Genomic DNA, 17,826 nt, shown 5'->3' with positions numbered 1-17,826 from the left:
AAGATATTCCTCCCAAATTTTTATCCACATGTGTATGTGGGACCAACCTGTTCCACGTGTGTGTCCTCCTACCACTCTGGATGGTTGTGGTTTCTTTAATTCCGTGTTTGTCATACTTCCATTTAACTTGATTTTTGTCAGTTCTGAGTAATGATGGTTCTATATTTTAGTTGTAATTTTGTTGTGGTTGTGTGAAGAGGTGAACTCTTGTCTGCTTATACTGCCATCTTTACCGGAAGTCCCTAGCAAACTATTTTTCAGTGAAAGTTTTCTGTTCATCACATTTTTATATCCATAGTAAAAAATTCAACATGCAAAATACCTGGCCCCTTGGAAATGGCTCTTGCATCTATATTGTATTTTTGTTGCGATCTAAACATTTCTGACTGATACTGATTCTAGGGAATTCTTCTGATACTGATAAACAAGGTAATTCTTATCGCTCCTGGAGAGAATAATTAGGGGGGAAAAGACAAAATATATCTGGTGAAAGCATCACAGACCTAGAAATATAGTGAAAAAATAGAGTTGTACAATCTGAGAGGATTCTTAGCAAAGTAATTTGTTGCTTGGGTCTGCTTTTCTTAGTGGTATGTGTTTATTTTCAAAAAAGGCTGCAGAGATAACTGAGAATCTAAAAGGAACTTTCAGCAGCCCTAACCAGCATAATTCAGTTGGGTAAGCATTGTTCCACAAAGAAAAGGTCCCCAGTTTGTTCCCCACTAGTGCACATGACTGGGTTGCAGGCCCAGTCACCACTGGGGTTTGTGCAAGAGGCAGCCTATTGGTGTTTCTTTCCCTCTCTTTCTCCCTCCCTTCCCCTCTCTCTAAAAATAAATAAATATAATTATTTTTAAAAATAGAATAAAAGGAGCTTTCAGCAGACTCACAAAGGAACACACACATATACATATAAACCTCCAACCTTGAGATTCGAATACTAACCAACATAAGCCAGAACCTTGATTTTTTTCTTCAATTTTTCATATAAAAACAATTAGGAATATGAGAAGACAAGACTATATATAACAGAGTATCAATATTTTGTGCTGCTTGTATGGCTCACTGGGTTGAATGCTGGCCTACAAACCAGATGGTTGCCAGTTCGGTTCCCAGTCAGGGCATATGCCTGGGTTGTGGGCCAGGTCCCTAGTAGGGGGCACACAAGAAACAACCAGGCCCTGGCTGGTGTAGCTGAGTGATTTGAGCACAGGCCTGCGAACCAGAGGATCGTGGTTCGATTCCCAGTCAGGGCACATGCCTGGGTTGCAGGCCCGTTCCCAGCAGGGGATGCACAAAATGCAACCATGCATTGATGTTTCTCTCCCTCCCTTCCCCTCTCTCTAAAAATAAATAAATAAAGCCCTTAAAATGCCCTGGCTGCTGTAGCTCAGTGGATCGAGTGCGGGCCTGCAAACCAGAGGATCACAGTTCGATTCCCAGTCAGGGCACATGCCTGGGTTGCAGGCCAGTTCCCAGTGGGGATGCATGAGAGGCAACCATACATTGATATTTCTCTCCCTCTCTCCTTCCTTCCCCTCTAAAGATAAGTAAATAAAATCTTTTTTTTTTTTTTTAAAAAACCTTAAAAAATATCAATATTTTTAAAAAGCAGAGTGGAGGTGAGCCCACAAGGGTATCTCAATAATTGCATTATCAGAGACAGATTTTAAGAAACTGTATTTTAACTTCACGATGGGACCCAGCTGAAGAGAGGATGAGTGAACTTGAAGTTATATCATGATATTATCCAGATTGGATCATACCCAAAAAGGTGGAAAACACAAAAAGGCACATGAGAGCCCTGACCAGGTGGCTTAGTTGGTTGGAACATGGTCCCATACACCCAAAGTTTGCAGGTTCAATCCCCATTTGGGGCATGTGGCAGTCAATTGATGCATCTCTCACACTGATGTTTCTCTCTCTAAAAGTAACAATGAAAACATCCCCATGTGAGGATTTAATGTTTTTAAAAAATCTCAACCAAAGATATATACATTGATTCTAGATAGAGAAGAGGCAAGAGAGAGAGAGAAATATTGATGTGAGAAAAACATCAATCGGTTGCCTCTATGTGCAGCTTGCCAGGGACTGAACTGGTGACCTTTCTCAGTTCCCAGCAAGAATGCTGGGCAACCCTCCAACCAGCTGAGCCACACCTACTGGGCACCAGTGATGATTTAAAGAAATGTGAGAGACCTATATGGTACTTGATGAAAAGGGCATGTAATTGATGTCCCAGAAAGAAGAAGAAAGAAATGAGGCAAAAATACAAGCTCAGACTTTCTAAAATGAAGAGAAAAATTCAGAGTGTGATAAATACTTAAGAAACCATTAAATGACAAGTACAGAAATCAAAAGTTGTATGCATTCCAAGTATCCATCAACAGTAGAATGGTTAAGTGCTATTAGCCACACATTGGAATACTCCAGTCAGTGAAAAAGAATGCACTACTATGTACATTTGTTGAATGAACCTTAGACACGAGATGATGCCCTGACTAATGTGGCTCAGTAGGATGGGCATCGTACCGCAAAGCATAAGGTTGCTGGTTTGGTTCCCATTCAGGGCACATGCCTTCGTTGCAGGCCAGATGGGAGAGGCAGCTGATTGATGTTTCTCTGGCACATCTGTTTTTCTCCCTCCCTTCTCCTCTATATTACAAAATAACATCTTTAAAAAAGAAAGACAGAAAGATGTTGGGTTATGGAAATTAGGCACAAAAGAGTACATATATAGTCTCATGCATGTGAAGCTCAATATAAAGCAAAATCAGTTTTTGGAGTCAGAATAGGGATGGCCTATGGGAAATTAGAGTTATTGAGTGAGAAAATACCTAAGGAAGGTTTCTGAGCTATTGGAAATTTTCTGTGTTTATCCGGGTGTTGGTCATGCAAATACAGTCTGCAAACAAAAATTTCACTTGAGACTTGCATGTAGGATTTATAAACTGTGTGTGACATGTTATCCATTACCAACTGGAATAAAATAAACCCCACCATGGCACTGAAAGAACTTTTCACCAACAGACCCAACACTAAAAAAATACTGATAAAAGGCAGAAAACTGCTTGAACAACAATTAAAATTTAAAAAATACCGAAAGGTTGTTGAGGCAGAAGAGTTTAAATGCAGGAATAAATGAAGAGTACCTAAAAGTCAAATAGTGGGTCTACTACTTATCGGACTTTTGAGCAAATCACCTGACTTGTAGGTCTTAATTTTCTTTGCATATAATGAGAGACTTGGATTAAATAATATATTAGACCTCTTAAAATGTATTTCAGGAATAGGGCTTGGAGGAATTTGGGAGTTCTTTAAGTTTAATCTGGCCACACTAATACCAAAAATAAAATAAAAACTTGATGAAATAAGAAATTTGAAATTAGGAGGAATTAAATAATACAGCATAAACAAAGGCAATACTTGCTTTATTTATGTATGCACCAAAGCTAAAGTGAAAAAAAATGTCAAGATCTAATTAGTGTTTGAGCAGTAAAGTTGATGTATCATTTCCATAATTATAGACAGCTATGCCCTTTACATATGGATAACTCCACAAAATTAAAAAGCCCAATGTTTTTGTGTTTAAGTTTCTTTCTTTCCTTCCCTCCCTCCTTCCTTCCTTCCGTGCTTTTATTGGCTACTTGAGAGGGATGAAGCGGGAAGAGTGGGTGGCCCCAATGCCAGGCTGGCCGTGCTTCACTGGCTTACAGGTGATGGAGAACTCCCCCAGGTAGTAGCCAATCATCTCCGGCTTGATTTCCACCTGGTTGAAGGTCTTCCCATTGTACACGCCCACCATGCTGCCCACCATCTCTGGCAGGATGATCATGTCCCACAGGTGTGTCTTCACCACTTCAGGCTTCTCCATGGGCGGCACTTCCTTCTTGGCCTTACACAGGAGCTTTAGCAGTGAGTGCTGCTTCCTCCGCAGGCCGGAGTTCGGCCGCAGCTGCCGCCTGGCACTGTAGAGCTGCATCAGCTACTCGTAAGACATGTCAAGTGTCAAGTAGTTGATCGAGATCCACGCCATGGTAGGTGAACTTGCAGAAGGTCCACTTCTTCTTCTGCTCCACTTCCGCCATCTTGTTGGTTCTTCGGAAAGCTGTATTCATGTTTCTTATTTCTCCCATACCACTGGTGAGGAGAAATCATATGATACTTGACTATCTTTCTGTTTATTAAATACAGTTTTGCCCTGGCTGCTGTGGCTCGGTGGATTGGGTGCCAGCCTGAGAACCAAAGGGTTGCCGGTTCCCAGTTGGGGGCATGCAGGAGGCAGCCACACATTGATGTTTCTCTTCCTTTCTTCCTCTCTCTCTAAAAATAAGTAAATGAAATCTTTTTAAAAAGATAATTTAATAAATAAATAAATATAGTTTCTTATCCAGATAATATTCAGAGAAGATTCATTCCAGGATGCAATCTATGTTTATTTTTTAATTTATTTTAGAGAGAGGAAGGAAGAAACATCAGTTTTGTCATTCCACTTATTTATTATATATTCATTGATGCTTCTTGTATGTGCCCTGACCAGAGATCAGACCCTCAACTTTGGCATATGGGTAGCTCTAACCAACTGAGCTACCCAGTCAGTGCAACGTATGTTTATTTTATAGGTAAATATTAATTTCTCTTTTCCTGGAGTGGTTCAGAATGATTTTGTTTTCTAAAGGTATGGCTTCAATTGAAGAAGGAAAAGTTAGCAGTAAAGAAACTTCCTTTCTGATTACTTGGTGATAAAAAATCCTTTGTTGGCATATACTCCATATTAACTAGTATGTCATCCTGTGGAATGAAATAATTCCTTTGTTACTTGTTCTGTTTTTGGTTTTGACTATAAGGTAGAAGATGTCTGGAAATAGGATGAAGAAAATTAGAAGCAGTGGGTGGGAATTTAGAAGTGAAAATAGAATTATTAGTGTTGGAAGTATTATAAAAGGCCTCTGGAGCTATATAATAGGTGGAGGGGACCATAGGCCTCATGTTGATGACAAAAGCTATTTTTGGCCCTGGCTGGTGTAGCTCAGTGGATTGAGTGCGGGCCTGTGAATCAAAGAATTGCGGTTTGATTCCCGGTCAGGGCACATGCCTGGGTTGCAGGCCAGTTCCCATCAGGGGACACATGAGGGGCGGTCATGCATTGGTATTTCTCTCCTTCTCTTCTTCCCTTCCTTTCCCCTCTAAAGATAAATAAATAAAATCTTTTTTAAAAAAGCTATTTTTGAGGAGAGCCTCATTTCTCAAAGTTTCATCATCGCCCAAGAAATTCAGAATCTCAAGGTCCTCCCAAGACCTACTGATTTAGAATCTCTAAAAAATATTCCCAAGTTATCTCATGCATGTTAAAGCTTGAAAAGCACTATTACCTGTACTTAATATTGTACCATTTTGAAGCCACAGTAGTACATGATGGAGTGGGGGTAGGGAGTAGATTTCACTGTGTGAAATCTTTCCTAATTACATATATTAATGCCTATGAAATAATATTTTAGAAAGCTAGGAAGTAATTGTGAAAAGACTCGCATTAAACTATTATGTCTAAATTACATGTATTTTGAAGTATTTTGGAGAAAAATGTATTGATGTCTTCATTTTACTTGAAATACATAGCCCTGGTTATTATAGTTCAGTGGATTGAGCACAAGCCTGTGAACCAAAGAGTTGCTGGTTCAGTTCTCAGTCATGGCTTATGCCTGGGTTGTGGGCCAGGTCTCCAGTAGGGGGCATGTGAGAGGCACTGATGTTTCTGTCCCTGTCTTTCTCCCTCTCTTCCCCTCTCTTTAAAAATAAATTTAAAAATTTAAAGAAATACATAAAAGAAGATGGGTTGATTATTTAGAGGGATGAATAGATAGAAGGATGTGATAAAGCAAAAAGTAAAATAGTGTAGAGGGAGGGTAAACAGTGTCAAATACATGTTGACAGAAAGAGACTAGACTTTGGGTTGTGAGTATACAATGCAATATGCAGATGTATTATAAACTTGTATGCCTGAAACATATATAATGTTAATAACCAATGTTACCCTCAGAAAATTTAACTGGAAAAAAATTGTAAAATACATTAGAATGTACTTGGTGAGCATATGGGAGGGAGTTCCCATATGTAAACTTCTTTCAGCTTCTCTATATTCTTTGAGTTTTTCATAATAAAATGTTAGGGGGGAATGCTGTTACAAAAATGGATATCATATACCACACTCTAGTTATCTTTGTATATTTGCTTAATTTTATAATGCATATCTTGTTCTGAGAGAAAGAAAAATGGCTAATATTTTTTGCAAGTGCCCTGGTACCAAACATAAGGCTTTACTTGAACACAGACACAGTTTAATACACTACTTGCACAACCTAGTAAGCTCAGGACATGCCTTTTAAATCTGGCAGTACTGACTTAAGAGATGTCTACCACATAGCACAATTCCAGGCTCACCATTTATATCCTTAGCAAGGTAGAGTATCATATGGTTAGAATACAAAGTGAATAGTTCCCCTGGGGTTGGATAACAAGGCTTTCTGGCCTTAACCATTTGCTTCTATGGCTGCTTCACTATTCTCTTAGACTTGTACAAAATGAAATGTTAAAAATGAAAAATTTTGTATTTAAACATTTTAAATATAAAAAAAATCTGATGTGAATTTTGAATTGTTCCATGACATTTTTTTCTGTTTTATTTTTAAGATTCTTGGATTTCCCAGTCAGCATCATTTCCTCGAAATCAGAAACAGCCAGGGGTGGATTCTTTAGCACCAGTGGCCTCGCTTCCTAAACAGATTTTCCAGCCTTCTGCCCAACAGCAACTTATTAAACCAGTTAAAATCACCTGTGCACACTGCAAAAATCCTTTACAGAAAGGACAGACAGCTTATCAACGGAAAGGATCAGCTAACCTCTTTTGTTCTACCACCTGCCTTTCCTCCTTCTCTCATAAGCGTACTCCAAAGACACGCAATGTAACGTGTAAAAAGTAAGCTATGCTTTCCAGCGTGGCTCCATGTGTTTGATAATGACAGTGTAAATACGTGTTCTGAATGTAACTGGAGAGCTGCATAAATTCATGGGTAGAGATGTCTACAATTTTATTGAGTTTGAGTTATCTTAAGAGTTTGTCAGAGCTCTGGGCTTATTTGTACTGTCCTTACTCTTGACAGGAAAATGGAGTGTAGATATGGAAATAAATGGACCCACTCCCCACCACTGACTCTACCTCAGACCCTCTCCCATCTTCTACCTCAGTTCTACCAAGTTGCTACCACCCTTTTTGAATGCTTCTAAAAATCATCACAGTCTGTAGCAAGGTTCTTCTGATGTAAAATATTTTTTACCTCCAAATCTTCTCTTCCCATTTTATTTAGAAACTCTTAGTGATGCAACCAAACAGTGGATTTTGCTGAATCCAAAAATTATACTTGATTCCTAGTGATTAGATTATGAAAAAATGAAGAATGTCCTTTAATTGTTTTATATTTGAAAATAAAATACAGCATTCTTAAATTGTCTTTATCCCTGTTTCAGAGATGCACCTGCAAAAAGGGCTAATATTCCTCAAGTGCAGCCGAGCCAGCCCTTCCAGGATTTCTGTAGTGCATACTGTGTGTCTCCCTACGAAGAAAACCAGAGTCTCAGGAAAAGAATTCTGAACAAGTCAAGATGTACAATCTGTAGTAAACTAACAGAGGTCTGAATTCTTATCTTATTTAGGTTATTATCTAGGATAACTTTAACTCTTTAAGTGCTATTCTATGCTGTGCCATCTACATACATAATGCACATGTCCTGAATCTGGACAGTGAAGTTAAAGCAAAGAATAAGGATATGTGAGAACTATCTTATAAACAAATGTCCTGTTTGTATAGTATGAAAAATATACATCTATTTTTATGGAGTTGGTTATATTTGTCCACAGAGCAGTAGTTACATGGTGAGTTTTGTTCTTACAAGAAACGCTAAATAAAAGTGTATTATTCAGGACATGGAGGAAGCAACCAGTCCTGGTGCAAGAACATATAGAACATGTGGACTGAAAGTATGTTGATAACTTTGTATTCCTTAAATGGTATTTCCATCCTTCCAGTTGCTGAAAGAAGAAATGTGCATGCAGGCTTTCCTCATTTAACACAGTCCTTAGTAACTGAGTTTGGTGTTGTTTGTCCCAGAGCCATGCAAATCCAGGGCACAATTTTATCTCAGTTACCACAGAGCTGAGCAAAGCAAGAAGCAGTCTTATATATATCGACACCATCTGAATATGGAATAATGATTCCCTTAGTCCCTTCCACAAATTTTCTAGGGCAGTTAAGCTTATAATACTAAGAATTCTAAATCCATTTGTTTTAAACAGGTGGTATCAAAATTTTCTAGGCCTGTTTTTTTTTAGAATGCTTGTGTCTCTGGGGAAATTATTACTGATTTTACTGCTTTTTGTTTTATGAATCTTTATTTTCTTTATAAAATCCAAGAATGATTTTACAAAGAAATCAAAGATGAAAATGAAAGACTGGGGAAATGGGCTTTTCAGTCTTTTTCCTGAATATTTTTTCCTCTGAGATAATAGTTTCTTTGTTTTTATTGAAGAAACTACTTACCTCATTGCTTACTTTGCTAATGTGGCTCGTTTATTTGATAAGTTTTCATTTTTCTTTTAGATTCGCCATGAAGTCAGCGTTAATAATGTGACACATAAACTATGCAGTAACCACTGCTTTAATAAGTACAGGTTGGCTAATGGTCTGATAATGAATTGCTGTGAACAGTGTGGAGAGTACCTGCCCACTAAAGGATCTGGAAACAGTGTTCGGGTGGTTGATGGCCAGCAGATAAGATTCTGCTGCCAGAGTTGTGTTAATGAATATAAACAGGTAATTCTTTTAATAAGTCTTAGATGATCGGATATACAATAGTTTTCTACCTGTTAGCTTACCTTACCCAGATTGATCTTAGAATCTCATTTAGTCTCACTTTTTGTCAGCCTGTCATCGAGCTGTCCCATGTCAAGTGAGTATTGAAATAGATTGTTCTAAGCAAGCTTGTTTTGTTTTAAGGTTTTATTGATTTATTTTAAAGAGGGGAAAGGAGGTAGAGAGGGAGAGAAACATTGATTGGTTGCTTCTCACCATGCCCCAAACATGGACCTGGCCCACAACACAGGTATGTGCCCTGACCGAGAATTAGACCAGTGACCTTTCAGTTTACAGGATGACATGCAACCCACTTGGATTAGAAAACTAAGAAATCAAACCACTGGGGGAGGGCTTAGAAAAGGAATGATGGTCTCTGCTGGAACTTCTGTTGGGAGAAAGCTGTCTCCACCTCTTACCCTGGTGCCAGACAATTCAATTTCTCCTTGTATGTCTTTGATACCTTTCAACCTGCTTCCACCATGCTGGAGCTCAGAGGGAGTGAATGGAAGTAAGTCTGTGTGTGGACCTGCCAGAGACTCCAATTTCTGTCTTCCACAGCCTCAATTCCTGCTGGATTTATAGCCAGAGATTACGGGGATTTATATTCCTGGCACTGGAACCCTTTGCTGGGGACCCTAGTGGCAGGTTGGGACCAGACCCCCTTGCTCCTGTTATCTCTCCTGATATTTTCACTGTACATAGGTGTGGGAACAGCCCATTCCACGTCTCTGCCTCTCCTACCAGTCTTGGTGTGGTTTCTGCTTTAATTCAGTAGTTGATTTCTTCTTTAATTCCATAGTTATAGGACTTCCATTCAGCTTAATTTCTGAGAGTTTAGCTGTAATTTCTATAGTTTAGCTGTAATTTTGAGGTGGTGGTTCAATGTGGAAAGGCATATTTACCTATGCCACTATCTTTACCAGAAGTCTTCAGCCATTTTTAAAATTAGGTTGTTTTTGTATTATTGAGTTACAGAAATTCTTTGTGTGTTCTGGATACATATCTTTTATAAAATAAATGTAGTGAGTCCTTCCGAGGGTGGCTCAGTGGTTTGAGCACTGACCTGTGAACCGAAAGATTGCCAGTTTGATTCCCAGTCTGGGCACGTGCCAGCATTGCGGGCCAGGTCCCCACTGGGGGCAGATGAGAGGCAACTGATCTTTGCTTCTCTCATACATCAATGTATCTTTCTCCCTCCCTTCCCTTCTCCTTAAAAAATAAATAAAATCAATGTATTGGGAAGATGTTCTTGTGGGCAGTGTTACATCTTTTCATTTTTTTAATGTTTATGAAAAGTCCAAATTTTTAATTTTGACAAACTGCAGTTTACTATTTCCTTCTCTGATTAATACTTTTTGTGTCTTATTTTAAAGAATCTGTGCCTACCAAGATTATGAAGATACTTACCTTTACTTTCATCTAGAAGCACTGTAGTTTTAGCCTTTATGTTTAGGTCTGTCATCTATCTCAAGTTAATTTTGTGTATTTAATAAAGTAAAGGTTAAAAAATTATCATTTTTCTGCCCTGCCTGGTGTGGTGTGGCTCAGTGGCTCAAGCTCCAGCCTGTGAACCAAAGGGTCCCAGGTTCAGTTATCAATGAGGACACATTCCTGGGTTGCCAGCCATATCCCCAGTAGGGGGTGTGCAAGAGGCAACCACACGTTGATGTTTCTCTCCCTCTCGCCCCTTCTCTAAAAATAAAATCTTTTTTTTTTTTTTTAAAAAAAAATACCTTAAGGAAAAACTGAAATTTCAGTCATGAAATGCATGGACTTAATCTTGACCTTACCCAGTGATCTAACCAAGGATGATTTGTCCCCCTGGGAATATTTGGCAATGTCTTAAACATTTTTGAATTGATTCTAGAGAAGGGAAGAGGAGGGAAAAGGGTTGCCTCTTGCGCATACCCTGACTGAGAATTGAGCCAGCAACCCTTTGGTTTGAGCCACACCAGCCAGGACATCTTAAACATTTTTTACTACAACTGTGGGGTTGCTGGTGCTACAGCCGTGGGGTAGATGGGGCCAGGGATTCTGTTAAACATCTTGCAATGCCAGCACAGTCCCCACAACAGAATTAACTGGCCCAAGACATCAGAAGTGCCAATGTCGAAGTCTTATAACCAAAGGATAAGTAGGTGCAGGAAGGTGAGTGTGCAGTAATAAGCACAGTTTAAGAAGGAGATCTAAATTCCTGTCATCCTCATTGAGGATTCAACTGATGATAACATAAAACGAGGAGGAAAAACTAGTACATAGATAAGCAGGCATTTTACTTTGATATTTGGAAATAAACACCCAAGAATCAGTTAAATGTTTTCAAAGTGGCTAACTTACAGGAAAGGGGGGAAAGGAAACTATTGTTGTTTAACTAGCTTGATGCTTTTTACTAAACGTATACTCAATTTTGATTATGTAAATAAAGCTGTACAATATGTTAAAGATAATGAAGTTCAGAGAAAACATCTTAGCCATAATCATAGCTAGATTTGACCTCACACTAGAAACCTTAATTAGTGCATGATATAATCATTTGATTAAATGTGTACCTCATCCCCCCAAAATAAGTTATAAGTCCCCTGAGGCAGGATCTATTTGTGATTGAATTCAGAGGTCTCAGCATAACTAGCTTTATATGTGAGATGACTGAGCCATCTCACTGGGACACTTTCGAGAGTGAAATGGTCTTCCGTTAAATGTACTTCTCTCCATCTTGGTATCTTTCTTTCCAGTGATTTTCCCCACTACCATTTTTAGAGGATTTAATTAATTGGTGCCTATCACCTGTCTTTTATTTGGCTTCAGTTTTTATCTAGATCATCAGTAAAAATATTCACTTGACAGAATAATGCAGTAGAGCACAGAAATAATTTGGAACTCGATTTTCAAGGAATCTCAGATGTGTACCCCTGGAGAGAGAACCTGAGTGATATGGATGGGGAAAGACACTTTGACCTTCAGCCTAGAGTATACAGCACAGAATTCATGAACCTGTACCAATGAGTAGCTAAAACAACCACCTTTGTATTTTTTGTCATCAGTTTTTCTCTATTAGACTTTATTAAGTAATTGTCACCTAATCACGAGTATCCTCGTATGACTATATGCCAGTAAGGATAGCCAACATAAGTTTACTGTGGTGCCAGATACAGCTTTTCATGTATTTACACATTTAGTCATCTTAAGTTTTCCCTAAATAAGTGCAGTTAATGTCCTCATTTTAGTGAGAGGAAACTGAAGCTTAGATAATTAAGTAACTGGCTTGCCCAAGATCATCTAGCTGGGAAGTGGCCCACCCATTGAGAATTATAACATGGGAAACTCAGGAAGGAAATAGGTAACACCTGACCTGGGCTTGGATTGTGTAAAAGTAACACTTCAGTCCCTGGTTTTCTGTGAGGGAGCTCCATCCTGCAGAGCCCTTCTAGCCGCCACAGATGAGAATAAATCTACCAAGACATGATCTGCTTGGGGAGGAAAGGTACCCAATCTCCCAAAGGAGAAGGGCCTTCAACCTCTTTCTCAGTGGGCTTTTACTGGGTTTAGTTTGCATAGGAATACAGGGCTTTTATATGTAAAGCTCATCAATCATTGTCAGGCAGTAATGGTCCAGGAATAGATAACAATCAAAGAACTATAAGGGCTTATTCTGAGTCAGGGTCAGATAAATAGAGTGAAGCCAAAGGGCCATAAAACTTTGGGAAACAAACTCACTTTATGCTTAACATTTAAATTGAGGGCATTCTTAGCAAAACAAGTTTCACAGGATTTTATGCATTCTTAGGCCTGATCCATCCTGCCTTCAAACTGCCTGTTCCAGCACAGTGCTGCACCGACCTCCTGCATTGTTTTAGGTTTAAGTCAGGTGGGGGAAGTAAGACAGCCAAGAGATTAGGGGACTCTACAAATAGAATGAAGATTTAGGCTATAACAAAGTGGAGGGGCGAGGGTCTTTTGTCCCTCCTCCACAATCCCCTAAATCCTTCCCTGATGACCCCTGTGCAACCGCCTGTCTTAGACTGTTTCTTCCTTGAGCAATCTTACCCGTTATTGACTGTCCATCCATCCTCCAGGGGCCAAGCAGGGTGAAGTAAAGAGGGCAGAGGCTGTGCTGCGAGAGGATACGTTTTGCCTCTTTACCTGCTTATGCCCTTAAGGCATTTTTACTCAGCCTTAGCCAAGGAAGGTTATAGCTTTTGAAACCAGGCAGAGCACTCTGTTCCCAACAGTTCTCTGTTTCTTTTTCTGTGTGTTCTAGTATAGTATTCTTTACTCCCACAGTATCAGTTAATATATATTGATGACTTCAAAAAATACCTGAAGATCACATTTCTAAATTTTCAGGCCATTTATAATCTTCATTTGAATGTTTCACACATACCTCGAACTTCATCTAAAACTGAAACTCTAAACCTGCTTTCCTTATTTGTTTCCTTTGTTAGTAAATGATTCATTCCATCATCCATCCAGTCACATGCCTGAGCTGGGGTGGAGATGATGGGATCACTATGAGAAATATTCCATATCTATGATCCTCTTTGGTTAGTTCTTTGAGATCATGCCAAGGAGTCATCTGCTCTGAGAATATTAGGATCTTTCTCTGCATCTCCCTCCCATTCAGCCTCCAAAGTCACTTAGCTATCAACTAATCCACATTCTACTTCATAAATATCTCTGGAATCTACCCTGTCTCTACTGTCATCCCAGACGCAGCCTCCATCCTCTTGCCAGCATAACCCCAGTTTCCTGACTGTCCCTGTACAGTTTGGTCTTTCTTACAGTTGGATATACATATTACAGTCAAAGTGTTCTTTATATTATAAGGTACAGATTTGGTCATGTCACTTCTTTTTTTAATACTTCCCTGCTACCCTACATTGCTTTCAAAATTAAATCAAGCAGGTGGTTTTATTTTGAGACTGTGTTTATGAAAGCTGGGAACACTGGAACAAGGAAGGGCTCAGGACAGAAGAAGCAACAGGAGGGAGCCTGGGCGGGGTTGCCGTTAGCTCCCTTCTGAGCTAACAAAGTCAGAGGAGAGGGGATCTTGGAGCCAGGTACAGGGTATTAGCCCTGGATGCACTGCAGCTGCCCTTTGCTTCTCCTGTAGTTTCAGATGGGATTTCTTACAGTTCAGGAGATGTGTGCCTGTGAGAGAAGAGGGAGAAAGGAAAAGCACAGGTGGGCTCCTGGAGGGAGAGCATGCCAGCTCTGTTTAAGCTCCATTATATACGTTGTTCAAGTTGTGTTATATACAGCTGCCAGGCTGCCAGTCACATTGTATACATCTTTGTTCTCTTTTGTCTTTATTTTGCATTTTTATTTTATCAACTCCAAAATAGATAATATAATCATTTTATTAAATAGAGTCATATAATATGTGGTACTTTGTGACTGGTTTTCATGTATTTCCTGTTGAATGGTCCATATATGTTATAGATATATCTTTGCTATATTTTTTATTCTCAAATAATATTCCATAGTATGCATAATACCACATTTTAATTTATCCACCATAATGGATTTTTTACTTGTTTCTACTTTTTGGCTATTGTATACACATCTTTGTGTGGACATGTGTTTACATTTGTTATTGCTGGGTCATATATGGTAACTCTAACTTTTGAGGTATTTCGTAACTCTTCTGAGCAGATAATCATTTTAAATTTGCACCATCACCTTAGGAAGATTCCTGTTTTTCCATATCTTTGCCAATACCTGTCTTGATATTATAGCCATCCTAGAGGACATGAAGTGGAAGGGGTTGGTTTTTATTTGTATTTCTGTCATGACTAATGATGAGCATCTTTTCATTGCTTACTAGGCATTTTTACATATACTAATTTTTTTTAGTGTTACCATTTTTAAGATAAAATTATAATTTCTTTCTTTCTAGATGCTAGAAACAAAATCAAAAAAATTGTCCATACCAGAAAACAGAAAAAGGAACACTGTTAGAGAAGAAAATGAAAGAAAATTAGATGGGTCATTTAATATACTTTTGGAAAAAGTAAAGGGAATACCAGAAAAAAAGGAAAAGACTTCAGAGTCACAGGTATCAGCAGAGTGCAGCACAGATGCATCACTAACCAGACAGGATGTGAATTTACCTGCTTCTGTGTCCACTATAGTTGATACATTTCAAGAGCAACTGGAAGAGAAAAAATCAGAAGATTCCACCCGAGCAGTTGTGCTTTCTACAGATCCAGGCTCATGGCCCCGAGTTTTGAATATTAAACAACGGAATATTCTTGTTGAAAATGATCCACCTCAAGTAAGAAATTTTAACTTTCCAAAAGACAATACAGGAAGGAAGTTTTCAGAAACTTATTATACACGAATTCTTCCAAATGGTGAAAAAACCACTAGATCCTGGTTACTTTATTCAACCTCAAAAGATTCTGTGTTTTGTCTATATTGCAAACTTTTTGGAGAAGGGAAAAATCAACTGAAGAATGAGAATGGGTGCAGAGACTGGCAGCATTTATCACATATTCTTAGCAAACATGAAGAAAGTGAAATGCACATCAACAACAGTGTTAAGTATTCAAAATTAAAATGTGATTTGAAAAAAAACCAAACTGTTGAAGTTGCAAATCACAGAGTACATGAGAATGAGAACAGTGAGGGTGTACTGTTGCTGTACACATGATATACCTGACAGGATCTTACATTTAACTCAGGATGTCTGTACCTAACAGTCTAGTACCATTGTGTTGTGAGGCTCCTACACAGAGTAACTCAAGTGTTCGATAGCAATAAGCATAATAGCAAATAAATAGTAAAGAATGTTTCTTTCCAAATTCTAAAGCTAGTTGGATTCAATAGTGACTAATGCAGGTTTCAATAAAGGAGTTGTTAATTTTTTTAGGCAGTCAATTCACACCTTTTTAAAATGGCATTTGATAGGTTTGGTTAATTTTCTGTTCTGATTCCCTTGAAAGGAGAAAAAGATTTAAATTTTCAATACCAGTTTGAACAAAATACTTGTGTAAACAAGTGTTTTTATCATTATTATTATTAAAATAAAAGTATTCAGCCCTGACCTGTGTGGCTCAGTTGGGTGTGTGTCATCGTGAAAAGCAAAGGGTCCTCAGTTTGATTCCTGGTCAGGGCATTTGTCTGGGTGTGTACAAGAGGCAGCTGATTGATAGTTCTCTCTCACATTGATGTTTCTCTCCCTCTTACCCGATAAATATAAAAATAAAGATAGATAAATTAATTAAAAACATCCAGAAGCCATTTAAAAACAGAATGGGATATGAAACTGCAGCTTTTTACTGTTAAACCAAATACTTGTGATTTATTTTATTTTTTTGATTTATTTTTTATCTGAGCAAAGTAGCATCATTTGTTAAAATTTTAAGGTGGTTAATTTGCATTTTATTGGCTCTGTTTTAATTGGTAAATGTTTTAGCTTTTATTGTTATGTGAGAACTATAAACAAAGTGTATACCTATTTTTATGTTGGTACAAATACAAAAAATACGAAAATAAAAATATATTAAGTTAACCTTTAGGTATTGCGACATTTTTTTTTCTGAAGGAGATTTCATGCTTGAAATCTGAGAAATACTGATGAAAATTTAGAATCTCTTTTTTTCTGAGGTGGTCAGTCAGTGTTCCCATGACTGTATATGTAGTATATCTCTCATTGTTTCTGGTTTCTGATACCAATTTTATCATATATTAAGTTCTTACATGTGCTTGAACCTGTCTCAAGGCTTTTCCCAGCAAATGGAATGGCATATGAGCAGAGCAAAATGTATTCTTAAAGGGGCTGACACTTAGAGTACTTGTTGCATGTCGTGAGGCCTGTGCTGGAACACCCAGGGAAATCATTAATTTATGACTTTTTTTTTTTGCAGTGATCATGTGAGTCAGATTTGGATCTGAATGGGCTCATTTAGATTTTTGGGTTGCTACCAAAAATCCACTTTGCTCTCAGAGGCCCATGATGATACCCTAAAAAATATAACAAGTTGTTCTGAAGTTCCTTTGCAAATGGTTAATATACTTGTTAATTCATTAAAGCTTAGAGTTAATTCAGTGACAGATTTGTTCTGTGATTATATTAGATAAACTGTTGATTGGCTGAGCAAAGTAATGAAATCAGCCAGGAGCCACTTAAATAATTTAGTAAGGTCGTCAAATTTATTCATTGAGAAAACAAAATTAGATCCTTATCTTAAAATCTTTTTGTTCTTACTGCACACCAATCAAGCACCATAAACCCTTCATGTAGTACTAAGTTAGATGTAAAAAATTCAAAAGGTGGGCCCTGGATGGTGTAGCTCAGTGTATTGAGCACGGGCCCGTGAACCAAAAGATCACGGTTTGATTCCCAATCAGGGCACATGCCTGGGTTGCAGGTCAGTTCCCAGCAGGGGATGCACCAGAAGCAACCATACATTGATAATTTCCTTCCCTTCCCTTACTAAAGATAAATAAAAATTTTTAAAAAAGAATGCTTTTGTTTTTCTTTTCAAAAATTTTGTCAGTTTTAAAAAGTCCACCTCAGTGTTTTGGTTCAGTAAACTTGTTTTGCTCTATGGAGGGAAGACTGTTAAACTTGCTACCCTAAAACATGTTTCTGTAAGGTTAAACATGATTTCTAAATGTTACTTTTACTTGTGTTGTTTTTGGTATGGCAAAATATTGAGCTTATTTTTAACAGTTCCTGATATTTTTAGAAAAAATCAAAATAAACATTCTGTAAAAAAAAAATTCAAAAGACGGTCCTGGCTGGTGTGGCTCAGTTAATTGATTGAGTGCCAGACTGCAAACCAAGGGGTTGCCAGTTCGATTCCCAGTCAGGCCACATGCCTGGGTTGTGGGCTAGGTCCCCATTTGTGGGTACTGGAGAGGCAACCACACATTGGTGATTTCCTCTCTCCTCCCTCTCTCCATAAATAAATAA

General features: G+C 38.2%; 2 protein-coding genes across 6 annotated transcripts in view; one reads left to right on the top strand and one right to left on the bottom strand.

Annotated features, from left to right (window-relative positions):
* The window catches only part of ZMYM5 (zinc finger MYM-type containing 5), a 43,692-nt gene extending 26,138 nt beyond the window's left edge, over positions 1–17,554 (top strand). For 4 of the 5 annotated variants that reach the window (XM_037156962.2, XM_037156963.2, XM_037156965.2 and 1 more), the window contains exons 6-9: positions 6,688–6,973; positions 7,522–7,684; positions 8,652–8,864; positions 14,803–17,554. In XM_037156962.2, coding sequence (XP_037012857.2) covers positions 6,688–6,973; positions 7,522–7,684; positions 8,652–8,864; positions 14,803–15,558 — 1,418 coding nt within the window. In that variant the 3' untranslated portion in view covers positions 15,559–17,554. Of the gene's footprint in view, positions 1–6,687; positions 6,974–7,521; positions 7,685–8,651; positions 8,865–14,802 lie in introns of those variants that run through there. The other variant, XM_053672869.1, reaches the window with a different exon arrangement.
* LOC119058014 (40S ribosomal protein S15-like) lies at positions 3,644–4,088 on the bottom strand. The gene is given in 2 exon segments (XM_053672870.1): positions 3,644–4,012; positions 4,014–4,088. Coding segments are annotated over 2 exon segments (444 nt in total).
* Positions 17,555–17,826: the final 272 nt, after the last annotated feature.

The sequence above is a fragment of the Artibeus jamaicensis genome, unplaced genomic scaffold (genome assembly GCF_021234435.1).
Source record: "Artibeus jamaicensis isolate MK-2021 breed Jamaican fruit bat unplaced genomic scaffold, CSHL_Jam_final contig_793, whole genome shotgun sequence".
Taxonomy (NCBI): domain Eukaryota; kingdom Metazoa; phylum Chordata; class Mammalia; order Chiroptera; family Phyllostomidae; genus Artibeus; species Artibeus jamaicensis.
Note: the sequence above shows the minus strand (reverse complement) of the source record. Positions and strands in the feature narration are given on the sequence as shown.